Here is a 16,579-nt window from a genome sequence, read left to right on the forward strand (position 1 = left end):
CTAGATTTGGAAGGTGAAGATCTTCTGTAGCTTTTAAAATAGGAATGAGAAGAATCAGCAGGACTTGCAAAAACCCCTTAAGGCTCATTGCTGATAGAAATTCCTTAAATTTCTCATCATCTTCAACAAATGTCCATTTTCATCTCCTGCGAAGTCTTCTCTGCACCTGTTTGTATCTGGTCAAAAGGGAAGATAATCCAGCAGGTTTTGTACAGGGGGTGGCTCCACTGCTAATCCCTAGAGAATTTCAAGGGCCAGCCATGGCACAAGGTCTGTCAGTGAGAAGATACTCTGCAAATAAAAAGCATTTTTGACAAGGCAGCAGCAGCTCTCAAGCAGAACAGTTTGGGACCTGGTTGCCATTTAAGCAAAAAAGATACAGGTGGGTGCCACACTGACAGCACAAGGACTGCAGTCCTCAAGGTTTCACTCTCCATTGCTGCAAACTGAGGCTGAAAGAAAGCTGGAGAAGAGGGATGAAACGAAAGCGAGCAGTCTAGGAGCTAAAGTTACCTGTTCAATTTGTACTAGTGGAATCAGGGTCCAGAAAATGTTAACATCAGCTGAAGCAGCAAGGTACAATAAAGTATGATCAATGGCTTTTAATTCTCTGAAGCAAGTGGAGCAGACAAGCAAATTATCTCAGATGTTTTTCAATATTTTAAATTAAATCTTTAACATAACCTTACACATTTTCAGTTATGAACTCACCAGGCAATTGGCTGAAGAACAGGATTAAGGTACAACCACTTCCATCCACCATTAATATCAACGTCAAAAAAATAGATTTTATTCCTGAACTGATAAAGTTCAATAAAAACACCAAGACTACTTTAGAGAATTCTATGAAATTCTAAATAAAAAGCATTACTCAACAGCCTGTTCTGCAATACATGAGTTTAACAGATATTTCAAGTCTCTCTCAGTTACGTTGAAGAAAGTATTCAGTCAACTAAAATCAAAGTTAAAACAAAAAAGTGCCTGTGATCGAAGGATCATTATTCCAGACCTGCTGTGAATCAGTGAAAAGGAGAGTAGCAAAGGACATACCTTGGAACTGCTCCCAAAACAATCAAGTTGGCTTTTTGTTTGTTGTTTCCAATTACAGCATTTTTCATATCTCTGCAAATCCAGAAAGAAAAACAAACCCTGGTAAATTATGCTGAGGTACTGAGGGCTTATCTATAGAATTTACTATTTCCACGAGGCTTATCAAGCAGTATTCCACATGTCCATGCTGCAGCTACAGACTGGGTAGTGCTTCAGGGCACAATTTCCTCAGCCTACAGTAAAATACCCCAGAGCTCTGGGATTCCACTACACCCCAACTCCTGTAAGTAAGCAAAAACCCAAACTCTCTCACATGCACACCGTACACCAAGAAGTCTTATTACTGAGAAAAAGTAGATATACTGATTCTTTGTGCCCATATAGTCATTAGACTTCTAAAACAATTTTAAAATCCCACTATTGGTTGGGAAGTCAAATATTGGTAGTTTCAAGTATTAACTGAATAGTCTAGTGGGTGCAGAAAAAGGCAAGCTAAGAAAAAGGGACAAGGAACCATCACCAGTCTCTAGAGACTAGGCTTTTACTCCCCTCTTCACCCCAGGCTTCCTCTCATATATTTCACCAAGACACCTAAACATCTGTACATCAAAATCTCAGGAATAAAGTGGAAACCAGAGCATTTTCCTGCCTGAGAGTCACTGCAAGGTTACACACATTACAGGCATTCATACTGTGGTACCAGAACACAGGAAGCACTTTGTAAAGTGGATAATGGTTGCACACACTAAGAACTCCTGTGAAAACATGTGGTTTGCAACCTTGTTCAGAAAATTGCTACTACATCCTAGAAACTATCACCACCTTGTCTTTTTTGTCTTCATATGAGTACATTGAGCATACATGAACATCCAGAGAATCTGAAAGCAAGCCTGCAACTTAGAACTGGTTTCAGAAAATCAAGATGATTCATATCTAGGAAACTTTCTAGCTGTTGGAGAGTTTAAGAGCAGAGAATAAAGAGAGATCAACTTCAGGTTGATTAATTAATTCTTTATTAACAAAAATCCAAAACTAGATTTATTAACGTGTTAGAAGTAAAATTGATAAATGAATCACTATGTATATAATTTATTCAAACAATTTGGGAGTGTTAGTGGTTGCTTTAAGTGAGCACGTTTTCCTGCCTCTATATATCTCTCAGCTGCTATCTGCAAGTTTTCAGAAACGTAGAGCAGCCCTGTTCTGTAAGATCTGCCCTGGCCAACAGGAACACTATATAGTCCTTTGGTGTCCACTGCAAAAGCAGATTTCACTGCACCAAGCAGTTGTCCAGAGTGCCCCAAGTTTAACAACTCCCTCCATTAGAGCTGTAAAAAACTTCTTAGTCGAGGCAGGCAACGCCTTACTGGCACAAACAGGACCTTCATAAAGCTCAATTAGCAAAACGTAATTGCCTGTTCTCCCTGCATTTCTCCACGTGCTCTCTCCTTGCATACACAAGGGTACTCGAGGAATTCCAAGCTAGCTCCAAGTCTACCTGTGATCTCGGAGCTCCAGCACAGGAGCATCACTAAAAGCAGCTCAACTGCAGTTCTGTGCACACCTGAATCCAGCAGAGTCAGGAACCCCCCTGCCAAAGAGCCATCACTGAACAGCAACTGCCAGCCCGGCACAGCTCCACGTAGTTCAGCATCAGCGGGAAATACTGCACCTAAGGTGGGTAACTTCACACCATAAGGCAGAAGTAGATGAGAAAGAGCAAGGTCAGGAGACAGGCCAAGCTGGAAGCCCCTGAAAATTCCAGAAATGGAGTTGAAGTTGTCACTAAAATCAGAAACAGTACTTCAGTGGTTTCTATGCTGAACCCTTCACATTAGAAGTAATTTTTAAGTTTGTGAAATACAAGAGTCAGTCCAAAACAGTGGCAGAAGCAAAGGTCAAATGTCTCAGAGGAATAAAGGCAACTGTACCAACAGAAGTGTCAAGTTCAGGTACTAAAGTGCTCAGGCCACTCCAGGACTTCTGAAGAGGCTGCCTCTCCCTGCTACCCTGAGGCACCAGTCAATGGAAAGCTGCACCATATCCACAATCTGCAAAGGCATCTCAGGCAGCTAAAGAGGAGGCACTAACCAAGCACTCTGAAAATTAATAAACAGATTTTGGTGATGTTTTAATGCTCTACTCAGTTGATTTTACACTGTATTTTGTGTTAAAAATAACAAAAAACAAAACTGAAAACAACACTACCCAGCTTTTGTGACTCCTGCCCCAATCCCTAACAGAATAGCATGTTAACCTTTTAACCATTTAGTAAGTATTGCTTATTAGAATTTGATTTGGAGACCCTTTCACAAGTGGCAGGAGTATGGCCAAGTTCCATAACACTCCAGTGGAGAGGGTTAGTGAGAGCACAGTCCTGATCTGTAAATGATTCTGATGAATTTCTCCATCCCATGTTCATAAAGTTCCTCAGAAAAGTTATGTCAGATAGGTAAGAAATAGCACAAGCTTGAGATTTCTGACAGCTCCAACACATGTACATTTGACCAACTTCAACCCACCAGGTAAGTCAAATACCTTCAGATCAGTAACATGACCAAAAACTGTCAGAGACAAGACTCAAATGTCCCCATGTCTGTGTGCATTATGGCACTCCCAAGTTCTCTGCCACGCTTCTCTCTTCCAAGCTGCCACCTACAGAAGTGACCCTATTCAATACACAGGGAGCCATGGATATGGAAAGCAAGAACACCCTTAAAATGCCATATTTGAATGTTGCATAGTAGTAGACTTTTTTGTGTGCTATGAAAAATAATTATGTATTTCCATGTGGTATTTTATAGAGATTTTCCTGATCAGGAAGCTAATTGCCTAAGAAGTAAGGAGCTACCACATGCTGTCCTAGACTACCAGGTCCTTGGTGAATCATAAAACTTGGAAAAACTGAGGGCAACTCCCTTATTTGAGAACATTACCACCAACAAGTTCAAGCTTGACTGATTTCAGATCCAAGACATCATGAGATACATCCAAGGAACAAAAGTAGCAAAGATCACTATCTTGTAGGAGAGGTAACAAAGAAACCTCAGATACTGAGTCCAAAACTAACGCCCACTTTATTTCCAAAAGGCACCCTGCTCCCATTTCCTCTGTGCAAAGGAGTCCTCGGCATGAGGAAGAAGGGAGCAGCAGTAACAATGCAGTTACAGGGAGATGAGAACTTCAGAAGAACAACACATCTGTGGTAACTCTAGGCCTAACCTGTGACAGGACCATGATCCAGAGGGAGACCCAGCCTTTCCAATGCCAACTCCAAGCTCAGGTTATGAGCTGGCTGCCAAGCACCAGGCACAGCTGGAGGAGCCTCCCAAGAAAAACTCAGAGCTGGCACCTGCACCCAGAATACCTTGGCATTAGTGAGCTTCTCAGCTCAGAACAGCAACTCTGTGAAGAGTCAAAAGACAAATCTGGAGTTACACAAAACAGAGCCCTTAAGATGCATTTGAGGTTGGCTGGGTTTTTGGTTTGGGGTTTGTTTAATATCCTGCATATTAAATCTTATAGTTTAGATTCAAACTAAATTCCAAATCATTTAACAAAATAACCTGAATTACAATCAATTTAGTGCATAGATTTAAAATCTGGTATTTATGCTGAGATGCACTATAGCGCAATAAAGTAATTTACATGGAAAAAAAAACTGCAAGAAGGAATAACATAAGCTGCCAACAATAAAATACTGCAGAGATACTAGCTAAGTGCTTGGGAATATTGCTTCCTGAAGTGCCAAACCAGCTTTTTCAATCTCTTATTGCTTCTTAAAGAAATAAAAATATTGTTTCATCAGCTCAACCCTGTGACCAATCCAAGCTTTAAGTTATGAAACAACTTAAGAGATTGGAAAATCAACAAGACTGACTCTCTTCCTACAAACTTGAGAAAAGCAGAAAAAAATATTGGGTGATGTTTATCAGCTCTAACAATGTTTCAGAACATAGGAACCCAAAAGCAATCAGTTCAATTAAATAGCTATAAATAAAGTGCAGTGCATGCTAATATATGAACACAGCATGAGTGTTTAAAATATTTTAGGACTACATTAAACTAATTTCCATCTAAATAAAGCTTGACAAGAGTTACAAGAGGAACTAATTTGCCAACTGTGTATGAAGTTCTGGTTTTATTCTAATATTTAGTAATTGTTTAAAGACACCAGATATAGCCACTTCAGATAAGCAAGAAATTATATTAAATAAAACAGTTTGTAAAATATGGTCTTTCAGTTTCAATGAAAACTAACCAATAAAAACCAACATTATTAAATGTCTACATCCTGAGAAAATTAGTAGTAAATGAAAACTACTACTGCAGAAGGAAGCTGAGGCGCTGACCTTCATCCTATGCAGAAGTTACTGAAGTTCAACACCTTCATGAAGTCAGTTGTAAGTTTGGGACTCCCTCCATAGAATAAAACCCCAATGAAACAGAAGAGTGAGCTCAGGTCCTAACTGAGAAAGAAGAGACTTTCACAGCATCCCCAGTGAGCCCCCATATCTGCATCTCTCCTGCAAAAGAAATCCTGAGAAAGCAGCATGGATACAAGAACACCCACGTGACAATTTGGCTCTACCTCCGTTTTTAAATATAGTAAATCAAGCACAAACAGACCAAATACAAAATTCTGTTAGGAAGCCCTGGAGCTTTCCTATGTCACCTTCCACCACAGCAACACAAAAGATCTTGAAATGAGCCAGAGTGATTTGAGGAAGTAGTCACAGGAACTCCACAGAAGAAGAGGAAATAAACAGCCTGCATGACATTTCCTCGTCTTATGATTTTTGAGAACAGCAGGGAGACATATCTCAGGGCTTCCTAGACAGGGAAGGGTTTCAACCATGACCTGAACAATCACAGAAGGAAAAGTATCCCTGGGCACCTCCAGCCAATGCTTTCACTTTTAGCAAGAAATAGCTCCAAAAGATTCTGAGCCAGTTACGCAGCCTGATGAGGCTCCCAACACAAAGCAGTCAGGGCTGGAGATTTATCTACCAGGAGCTGCCCAAAGTCACCAACAATAGAGTGGCACAAAGCAGCATTCTCAAAGGTTTCAAAAACTCAAAATGCAACTTTCTAAAAAGCTGAGGTACTGGCAGCTGGTACATGAGGTACCAGGGACACATCTCAGACAAAAAACAGCTGCCTCAACTGCATGAGTTTCTAAATTTCAGGATCATATAAGCAAATGGCACCTATACTGCCTGGACGACAGCCAGAAGCCCATTGTGGAGGAGCTAAGTTTGGACAATTATGCTTCCTATAGCTTTTGTCTCCTTCTCCTCCTACTCCATTTCCTCCAGTCTCCCATTTTTATACACAGATACAAAACAACCTCAGGAATTAATGACCAGTTTTAGCATGTGAAAATATGTCCATCACTACTGTCACAGAATTAATTTCTAAGATGGACACTACTATGGCATTAAGCTGTTTTCGACTTTGGTAAGTGGAGTGTTTGTACTAACATGATTCCTGGACCAACCATGTGAATAAAATGTTACGAACTCCTGCCAACTCAAGCAAACCCCAGAAGTCCTAAATCAGCTTATTTTTAAGGTCAATCATCAAGTTGGGAAGCAAAGTTTCAAGATTTCTAATCCCATTCAAAAATATTAGTAGATACAACAAAAAAGATGATTTTACAGGAAAGAACAAAGCAGCACATCAAGACAATGTTACTCAACTCCCCTGAAAAAGTCCTTAGAAACTGTGACACAATCAACACACAGTGCAAACTAAACAAACTACATCTAAACAAAAGCCCCTCAATCCATGATTGTTCTCAATCTTAATTCTGTTGTCTCAGTGCATAAAAACAAAGTGCTATAGAAAAACAGCACCTGGCTCTAACTACAGCACTTCAGAACAGTAGAATTTAACACACATAGTGCTAAAAGTGATAGTTTAGTCCAACTCCTCCATATTGCAATGCCATTGAAAATGCTTGAATTCTTATCTCAAGTATCCTCTGGAGAGGCAACTTACCGTGTCATAAGATTCCTGACAAAGAAAATCTACCAAACAGAAAGGAAAGTGTTTCAGTGACCCATACCTGTAGTTAGAGATATTGATAGCTTACTCCTACCCTGAATTCATGCTGTTTTCCAGTGCTCCTCTCGCTGTGACAGACTGAAGAAACCTCTCATACCAAACCTTCACTTCCACATAGGAGTTTACATCAGTCAATTCACGTGCTGCCCTTCTGATCAAGCTTAACAATGTCAGCTCTCCATGTCTTTGGCTGCAGTTTCAACTCAAGCTCCTTTCCAGTCTCTACCTGGACTGAAAAAAGAGAAATGCTTCTTTTCCCACCTCTCCCAAGCACATTTTATTGCCTCATCCTTTGCACTGAGTCTGGATATAGTGCTACAAGTTACAAGAGATCGGTAATGCTATATATAGACAATTTACTTCACTCAGCTTTAAAAACAATGTAACCCAAATTTAAAGTGCTTGAAGTTAGTGGTGGATGGGAGTTTAGCTAACTTTTATTGTGTAACCTATATAAACCAAAAAAAACCAAACCAACAAAACCACATGAACTATAGCTAGAGAGAGCTCTGTATTATCAGCATTTCAATTTCAGCATCAATCTCTGCTATTTAACCACATTAGGTTCTAAGAGTAAAGAATTACCCCAGCAGAGGTGTGGGCAAAACAGCTGCAGCTCTGCAGAACTCACAAATCCTCACTGAGAAAATCCCTGCTCTGTGACGCCACATCAGCAAAACACTACTTTCACAACTGTCCCAAAACAGCCAAACCACATGAAAAGAGCAGCTCCACCACTGCTGCTTCACGTGAATGACCCAAAATATCAAGTACAAGTAACTGTGGTACCTTTTTGTTTTTTACAGTCTCTATCTACCCCCAAGAACATTTTACTTCCCAGTATAAAGGACTGTCTTCAGCATTTAGCAGTGCTTAAGCAAAAATCAAATGAAATTTCATTAAAACAAGAGGTATCTGTAACACTACGTTTTTACTGCACTATTCTTCATATATTCTCCCTTAATTTAAAGTTACTTTTGTCCACTGTCCCATTTTAAGATCACCACTCTTCATCTACAGAATGTTGCCCACCACAAGTGATCCACATGGAGAAGTTTACAATTTCATTCAGGACAGAAAAATACCTTAAAACGGCCTTGCAGAATGTGTTTGGCTGCTCTAGATGTGAGCTTGGAATATTGTTTGTCCACTGCACCTTAGGCCAGCAATCACTGAAGGATCACCAAACCCTATTAATTTAACATAGCTACTACTCATTAGATTATAATAATCTAAAGTCCTTCTATCGTGAAGCAAAACCTCTGACTTTTATCTCCAAAGAGCTATCAGAGCTAAGATGATGTACTGGCCTAGTCAAGCCTAAATTCCCTTTTTCAAATGGCTATTACTAAGTTCTCATTAGAACAGAAATCCCCTAATATCTATATGCCCATAAACTCTCCCATTCTGGAGTTTCTGGGCATTTCAGATAATGCCTGTTTGAAGTATATTTTAGCAAGTAATTCTATGAGCTAGCCTTCCTGTTACAATCCCCAAAGAAAAGAATCTCAACAATTGACATTATTAGTTCAGCAGCAGCAACACAGCACACATACTAAAGTCAGCTGAATCATCTGGTACACAAATTAATTAGTAAACAGAGTTCTGTCCTTTGCATGTTGCAACAAATACCAACCCTTTACAGGGCATTAGCATAAAAGCTCCATATAGCAAATAGGAAATGAGCTTTGTTGGAAAGCTACTAAATTCAACTTTTTTTAATACTGATTCCAATCAGTGCAAACTATTAGCTTGGAACCAAAAAACTCCAATGCCAAATATGAAGAATCACAAACTCAGCAGCATTTCTGGCTCTGTGGCACATATCCCTCAGGCCCAACCACCAAGTTCAGTCTTGACAACACTCCCAAAGGGCAGAACTATTTCTCCCCAGCTGCCTGCTGCTTACACCCTCCCTTGCAGGCATCCACTCCCTTTGTATAACAGATTAATACGGGGAAAGTAAACTCTGAATGGCCATGTCATGTTCAGCTGGGCTCAACTTGAGGTCTGCTACCGAGTCCCACCTCAGGACACCTGTGACCAATGCTTGCCCCATTCTCTCCAGCTCCATCAGCCAGTCTGTCAGAGGCTGCTCCTGCTCCCTCATCCAACTGTGAGCCTCAAGCCATCAAAGGAACAGTATCATCATGCTGAGGATAGTATCAACAGAGGGGTTTTGGAGAAAAGTGGCTTCACAGCCATCTCAAAAGCAGCAGTGAAACAGAGTCAATAACCATCATTCTCTCACAGGCTCAGAGCAGTAACTGCAAGGCTTGAAATATTAAACATCCCTGTAACGCTGAAGATGGCCAAGTATCATAGGTACACCTAATGTTTACCCCACCTCTAAATATTATACCAGGAGTTACAATATATAACAACTTACTTGCCAAAAAAACCCCAACTATTCTGCATAAGCATCTTTAGCTGCATTATAAAAGCATGCAAAAGTGAGAGAACCTTTTCTCTGTGACAGGAACACAATTGCATTTAAGTGCACCTTCCTCTCTTCCCTCTGTCTACACCATCCTTACACCTGACTACAAAAACCACTGCACTGAAAGCCCCTCTTCACAAAGCACTACTTAATTCTAGATGTTTAAGCCTTTCAGTTCCTTCTCTCCCTCCAAAAAGCCTTCCTTCACAGCTCACCTCTTGAAAGGGAAAAACCAACAAGGTGAGCAGTGCTCCCAGCACCACCTAAACCTGCTCCAGTTTCTGTCAGATCCTGCAGCTTCCCAGGTCCAAGCCACAAAGAGCCCATCCTGCAGTTTACAAAGCATTTACGAGGGACTCGGGAGCCTCTTCCCTTAACGCATGAATGACTCTGCACAAAAACAATGCTTCAAAAAATTACATCACTTGTTGTTAGCCAATAACACCTCCAAGTTTCATACAGGATATGCATTTACTACAGTGTACTGCCTAGGAGACAACAGAATTGACCAAAATGTACAGGGCAAACTATGACAACCCCCTAAGGATTGTTCTCTGTTTCCACACACCTAAGGGAATATGCACAAAACCAGAACAGCTCCTGCAGAAAACTGAGGTGCAGAAGTGCCCACTGAGAATGAAAATCTGATGCAGCTGTTTGGGATGCAAAATGTGGAAACAAGCACTGTTCATCACTTAATGTTACAGAAAGTTTGTTTAACAGACAAGAACAAGAAGCAGAAGTAGCCTCTTCACAACTGTCTGAAGGGGGATAACTGAGATGGGAATTCCCTCTCTTCCCACTTCATGAAGTTGTTGCCTCTCATATTTCACAGTTTTTGCTGTGGGCATGTGTGAACACTGCACTGATGATCCCTCCAACAGCCATAGCTGAGAACACAGCACACTCAGCCATCTAAACCTGTGCCTGGAACATTTATACAGAACCAAACTACCAAAATAAAATAGTTGGATGCAAAACACACAGTGGGAGGACCATGTGCCATTTCTATAGGATGTTTCTTTCATTGTGCTGAGAAATAAAATGCTCACACGAGATTGGAAAACGCTTGTCTTCTAATTCCTACTGGTCATAAAGGAGAGGAACAGAAGTAGCACAGGAATTCTCAGTGCACCACAAAGATGGTAATTTACAAGTCTTAAAGGATGACACCCTCTGACTGCTGAGGAATAGTCTGATGAGAAACAGCTGGAACCTTGAGTAAGCCAGGCTTGTCAGGAAGGATGCTCCTTTCAAATGCAGCCTTGAGGTGGGATTACAGAGTTCTCCATAAAATGATATATTGCCACTTTGAAGGCACCAGGCTAAATGTGTGATAAAATGTCTCTCAAAGAAGCCCCCTACCAGCAAATAAATTAGAGAATAGAAACAGGTATCAGTCTTGCATCTGAACAATGTGGTCCTGACCTTAATAGCAGCTAAAAAGCAAATGACAGTCTAAGGATCACAACCCAGAAATGCTTTTAATAAAAGAAATAAAATACTGCAAAGCAGAAGATGATGTTGCAGGAACAAACTTCAGACAAATTAAGCTCCCATAAAAACACAGAAATTTACAGAGCCACCTCTGTTCTGTTCCTCTGCCAATAACAGCAAAACATTGAAGAGAACCTCTGAGAACCACAGCCCTTAATGCACTGCAGTATCTGTGTCAGGCAATGTATGCACTGCCAACACGAGCTGCACACCTGACATCAGTGCTGACCTTGCAGAATGCACTCAGAGCACACTGGAGAAAACCTGAGATCTACAACAGCAAGAGGAAAGGGTCACAGGAGCACCTAAGGAGACACAAAGCAAACCTGTAAAGACCTCTCAAGCGTAAGCCTGGCCACAATGTAGAGTTCATGTTTACAGAAGGAAACCACTATATTAACCTATCTCATCTCCAAAGACAGTAAGTAGAAGGTAAATGCACACACTGCCATACAGATGTGGGTATGGAGACGGGCCTTGAACACTTTAGTGCACTACCAGGTACAGTAAAAAAGGCAGTAGTCATCTCAACTTTTCAAATCCTGATCAGAATTTCAGGACTTAGTGGTAGGTACAATTCTCCCCATCCTACCCACTGTCCATACCCAGATGAGTAGGATAGAAATTATGTGAACAGAAGTTCCGTAAGAAACTTTGTATTTTGAAATAAGATCAATAGACACATGCAGCTGTACTGGACAACAAATAAATGTTTTCTATTTTCTCATTAGAAGGAAAATTAAAAAACAGGTACTCCTAACCAGGTAAAGCTTTATTTTCTGGATAAGGAAAACTCTGAACACCACCTCTCTGAAAATTCATGGGAAAGCAAGGGAAAAAAAAGAGATTTTAATCATTTAAATACTTTCAGAATATGTAATTAAAGCTTTCTCAAGTTACAAGATGAAAACTGGACTGGCATGATTTTCAAGTTCAAGAAGCATTTAGGTACATTTTACTTTTATCAAAGCTCATTCAGAAGTTTGGTTTCATTATAATTACAAGGATGCAATGAAAAAAAGCCCCAAGCCCAAGTTATTCATTCAAGCATACAAAAAACAGGACTATTGTAACTGAAGACAATCTGCAGAAACAAAGCCTCTTACAACAGCCCATTTTCTGATCCTTGATATTCATACAGTTCCATCAATCAAAATAAAAATCTAGGTCATCAGTATTTCCAGCCAGGATGCAGGGAAAAACCAGCACATCTTAGGAAACAAAGATTTTCTGCAAAGGATGCAGCATATCTGGTAAAGCTTCTGACAGGCACTTCTGGAAAAACATTAATCCTTTCCTACTCCACCCCAAATACCAGATCATTCTAACTTCAATACCTCTGCATATACCCTGAAATCAAAGAAAGGACAAAGTAGTACTTTTCTGCCCAAAAAAGAATCCTGTACTGATAGAAATTTTTAATACATATACTACTCTAAATTCCATCTTTTATATACATTTTTATATTCTTTCATATACTTATTTTATATATTTGTTTTCTAAATTGGACTGTCACACACCCACCCACCAATATTTCAAAAACAACATATCTGCCACAAAGGACTGGCTCAGAGTCAGTAAAGATACTCCCACAGTTAAGATTTCAGCCAGAGCATCACAAATAGTTTTACCATTCAAATCTGCCCTGTGAGAGATTTTGTGAAATAAATTGATGTTTTCTTATCTTTAAATACAAGAAAGGATCTCAGCATAGAATCCACTGACACCCATGGACAAGATGACCAATTTCAGATGTTACTCAAGACAAAGATACTCCCTGTTTCTGGGAGATCAGTTAGACTGCAAAAGATGAATAACATATCAAAAGATAGGGAAGGGATTACCAAGGGTTGTGGGCTCCAGTCCTTTGAAAAGGAAGGAGAGCAGGGACGGAGCACCAGCCATGGCTCAGAGCATCTGCCAGGGAGAAAACAGGGGCTAAGTCACCCCACTGGGGAACTGGATGAGACATCTCCTTCCCCAGGACCATCCCACCACCCTTCTGAGGAGGCCAAGGGGTGGAAGCAAAACCAGACTCTCCTAGAATAGAGTTAAGAACCTGTTCATAGTTACAGCAGGGTATCAGAAGTTCTTATGCAGGTAAGGGGGTATTCCAACCAAAAAAGCTTCCAGGACAATTTTACCTAGACAGAGTTCCTCATGTATTTTAAAGGGACACTGACAGGTTGCCCCTGGACATTTGGAATAATTGTTTTCATCTGCTACTGGGGAACACCTCAAGTCACGCTAAGCAACACAACCAACATTCTTGGCTATTTGACCCATTTGTTCCTCTGATTTCTCCTGGTGTTTTATTAGACTGCCACAGCCAACAAGCTACTGGTAAACCCAAAAAGGTCTGGTTCCATCACCAAAGTCAGTCCTGGGCAAGGTCTCATCTGCCACTTTGCTGGAAAAGTGATTCTAGTAGAAAGCTCATGGCCCAAGGACAGCAAGGGAACAACCAGAGCTTTGCAGCAGTTTCACTCCTGCTCCTTGTCTCACCCTCTCAGTCACTGCCCTGACTGCTGGCATGAAACACAAGTACTGAAATATAACTTGCATCCAAATTCAGGTCTGCAGAAGCATTCTCTTGCAGCTTGCAGTTCCCATGGGGAGACAGAAGCCAAGCACTAAAAAAGTCAAAGCCAACACAGAGGCATGGCAGCAGGGGAAAGAGTAAGAGGCAGGTACACTGACTTGGCAGTGCAGTAAGAAAAAAAGAGTCTCAACAGACCTGGAAGAGGAGCAAAACATGGCCAAAAGGCATAAATATATCGCAAAAAAATTTCAGTGCTCACAGAATGTTTAACCTCATTTCTGGCAACTGGGAGGCTGTGTTATAAACCATATGCACTACAGTGTGAGAGTCTATATATCAATACTATCTCTATATCAATACTGACATACTTGTATAAAGATTTGCCAACTGCATTTCTCAAAAAAAACATAGGTAGAGTTTCTTGCCCTTAACCTATCACTCTAGTAGGATCAAGTACATCTGCCCTATGCACAACCAAGAGTGTTTCAATGACTTACATGACACCTTGCAGGACTTTTTGGGGATCGAGATCAAACAATCTATCGACATAGTGGCGGCTACTGGCTGTGACCTCCTGCAGAGAGAGAGCAAACAATTTCAATAATTTATATCAATTCATACAATGGCTTATGCAGCAGCAAGTCTACAAAACTTCCCAGGCAAGAGGCAGGGAACCCAAAGAATTACATTTTAATGTGCAGTGCGTTACTGCTGGGCAACATCACACAAAGATAACACTGTGTTCAAGTGTAATCTAGAGAAGATGAGGTGCTTAACGTAGATGACAACATGGTAACTGTCAAAGCAAGTTAACAGAGAGATATTTATGAACTGCAGTTATCAGTACTGCCTTGAATTGCAATTTTATTATGTTTAATTACTATATAGAATAAAAAAACCTTGAAGAAAAAGTTCCAAAGAGCAGTCAATGTTGCTCAAGAATCATACCCACAAACAAGCTCTCCAAAAGAGGGAAGCTCCTAACAAGACATTTTTCTGTAACTTACTTTGCCACAACATATCTACATTTCAAAGCCTGTGCCACACACTTTCAATGGGACAGCAGCACAGTATTGCCCACAACATTCTCATAGTGCTGTATAAGACAAAGCAAATTTTCTTCTCGGCAACAGGACCATGCTTGTAAGCTACACACTTATGCACCACTGATTTGTTATTCCTTTTGAGAAGATCCAAAGTCGGAGATGGCAAGCATTACAAAAGGGTGGGAAAGGCAAAGGGAATTTTCCCTGCAGGTTCTCACGAACACTTGCCAAGCTGTGTTTCCATTATCTCACCTTTTTTTCTTTTCACCAGCTCTCTTTTCATTAAGCTTTGCCCATTTTTTCCTTATGAATTTTCCTTGAGAGAAGCTCTAAGGGAATTGAAAACTCTCCCTTGCTTTAGCAAGTATCTGCTATGGGGCTGAATCTACTCCTGCTTCCCCACCTCGATGTCAAGAGGCACCAGCAGCTTCTTGCCTGTGGTCTCACATCACAGAGAAGAATCATCTAGAGGCAGCAGGGCTCCTTTGTCTCCAGAAACACTATTAAATTATGCCACGTAAATCCTACAGATACACTTCCACCGTGCAACCAAAGACAGCATTTTTGAGAACAGCAACAGACTTTTAGCTATCTGACCTATGTATTTAAGTGTAAAACTCCCCTAGACTTCAAATATCCCGTAGATTTCTGTTTCTAAAATATCCTGGCTTCCACACCACCAGCTACGAGGTGTGCAATATGTAGAAGGGTATTCACATGCAGGCAGTCTTCCCCAAAAAAAGTCTTCTTTTATCGACATAATCAGTTTCGCGGATCTCTTAACCAACACGAATTTTTCAAAGAGAAGGAAAAGCGCCAACCCTCCGCTCTTAGGGGAGCACCCGGGCTGCACCTTTTGCGTCGCTGCTCCCAGCACGCGTGCGATGCAGCAGGACCGCTGCGCGCCCTGGGCCGTCCCCGGGGAAGGGAAGGCGGCTGTCAGAGGCTCCCGCAGCACGGCGGCTCCTCCCTGCCGCAGGAGCTGGGACGCTGCGAGGAGAGAGCCCCGGTTCCGGCAGCGGCACAGCCCCCGAATCGGGGCGGGCTGCGAGCCCACCTGAGAGCGCCAGCCCTGCTCCGCAGCCCCTGAGGAAGGGCAGAGCCGACAGCGCCAGGGCCCTCCGCGTGCCGAGCAGCAGCTGCTCGGGGCCGGCGAGCCCGAGCCGTGTCAGCAGCGAACGACACGTCCAGAGCGCCGGTGCCTCCGCAGCCACGGAACGGGATCCTCGTAAGGGGAAAACCAGCACCGGGAGAAGTTGCGGCGCGGGGAACAGAGGGAAGGAGCGCGGCCCCGCCGCCCGCACCGCCCCCGCTCCCGGCGCAGCCCCAGGGCCGCTCCCGGCGCCACCGGACAGAGGGGCCCAGCGGGGGCCAAGGTCAGGCAGGGCCCGGCCCGCGGCACTCACCGAGAGAACGCTCATGCGGAGCGGCGCCTCCAGCACACACGCCATCTTGGCGGAGCGCTCCGGCACCGGCGGCGCCTCAGGCCGGCGGGCGCGGGCTCATGGCGGGCGCGCGGCGGGCGGGGGCCGGGGGTAGCGGGGCGGGCCCAGCGAGCCGGCCGGCGCCGAACCCCCGCTGCCGCCCCACCGCGCCTGCGCCGCCGCACACCACCCGCGTGCGGAACGGCGCCCGCTGTGCGCACGCGTGGGGCAGGGCGCGGCCGGCGCGGGCCGCGGAGAGTGACGGCCCGAGCCGAACGCGAGCCTGAGGCGAGCGGATCCGAGCCGAGCCGGAGAACGAGTGGAGCCGAGGGAAGCCGAGCAGAAACGAGGCGAGCCGGAGACCGAGTGGAGCCGAGCGGAGCGGAGTGGAGCCAGAGACCGAGTGGAAATGAGCCCGAGCCGAGCCCAGCCCGAGCAGATCCGAACTTGAGCCGAGCACGAGCTAGAGCCTGCCGAGCCTTTGTCCAAGCCCGAACCGAAACGAACCCGA

The 16,579-nt window shown here is 42.9% G+C and overlaps 1 protein-coding gene across 13 annotated transcripts in view; it reads right to left on the bottom strand.

The window, feature by feature from the left end:
* Positions 1-16,293, bottom strand: part of ARMC8 (armadillo repeat containing 8) — a 59,739-nt gene extending 43,446 nt beyond the window's left edge. Inside the window, exons 1-4 of one of the 13 annotated variants that reach the window (XM_086844419.1) lie at positions 16,051-16,224; positions 14,096-14,172; positions 7,154-7,350; positions 1,051-1,122 (exon numbers count right to left, since the gene is read on the bottom strand). In XM_086844419.1, the coding sequence (XP_086700545.1) occupies positions 1,051-1,122; positions 7,154-7,164 (83 nt within the window). In that variant the 5' untranslated portion in view covers positions 7,165-7,350; positions 14,096-14,172; positions 16,051-16,224. Of the gene's footprint in view, positions 1-1,050; positions 1,123-7,153; positions 7,351-12,900; positions 12,974-14,095; positions 14,173-15,497; positions 15,998-16,050 lie in introns of those variants that run through there. The other 12 variants (XM_086844422.1, XM_086844415.1, XM_086844417.1 and 9 more) reach the window with 12 other exon arrangements.
* Positions 16,294-16,579: the final 286 nt, after the last annotated feature.

This window comes from Cyanistes caeruleus, chromosome 10 (assembly GCF_971803275.1).
Source record: "Cyanistes caeruleus chromosome 10, bCyaCae1.hap1.1, whole genome shotgun sequence".
NCBI classification, from domain to species: Eukaryota; Metazoa; Chordata; class Aves; order Passeriformes; family Paridae; genus Cyanistes; species Cyanistes caeruleus.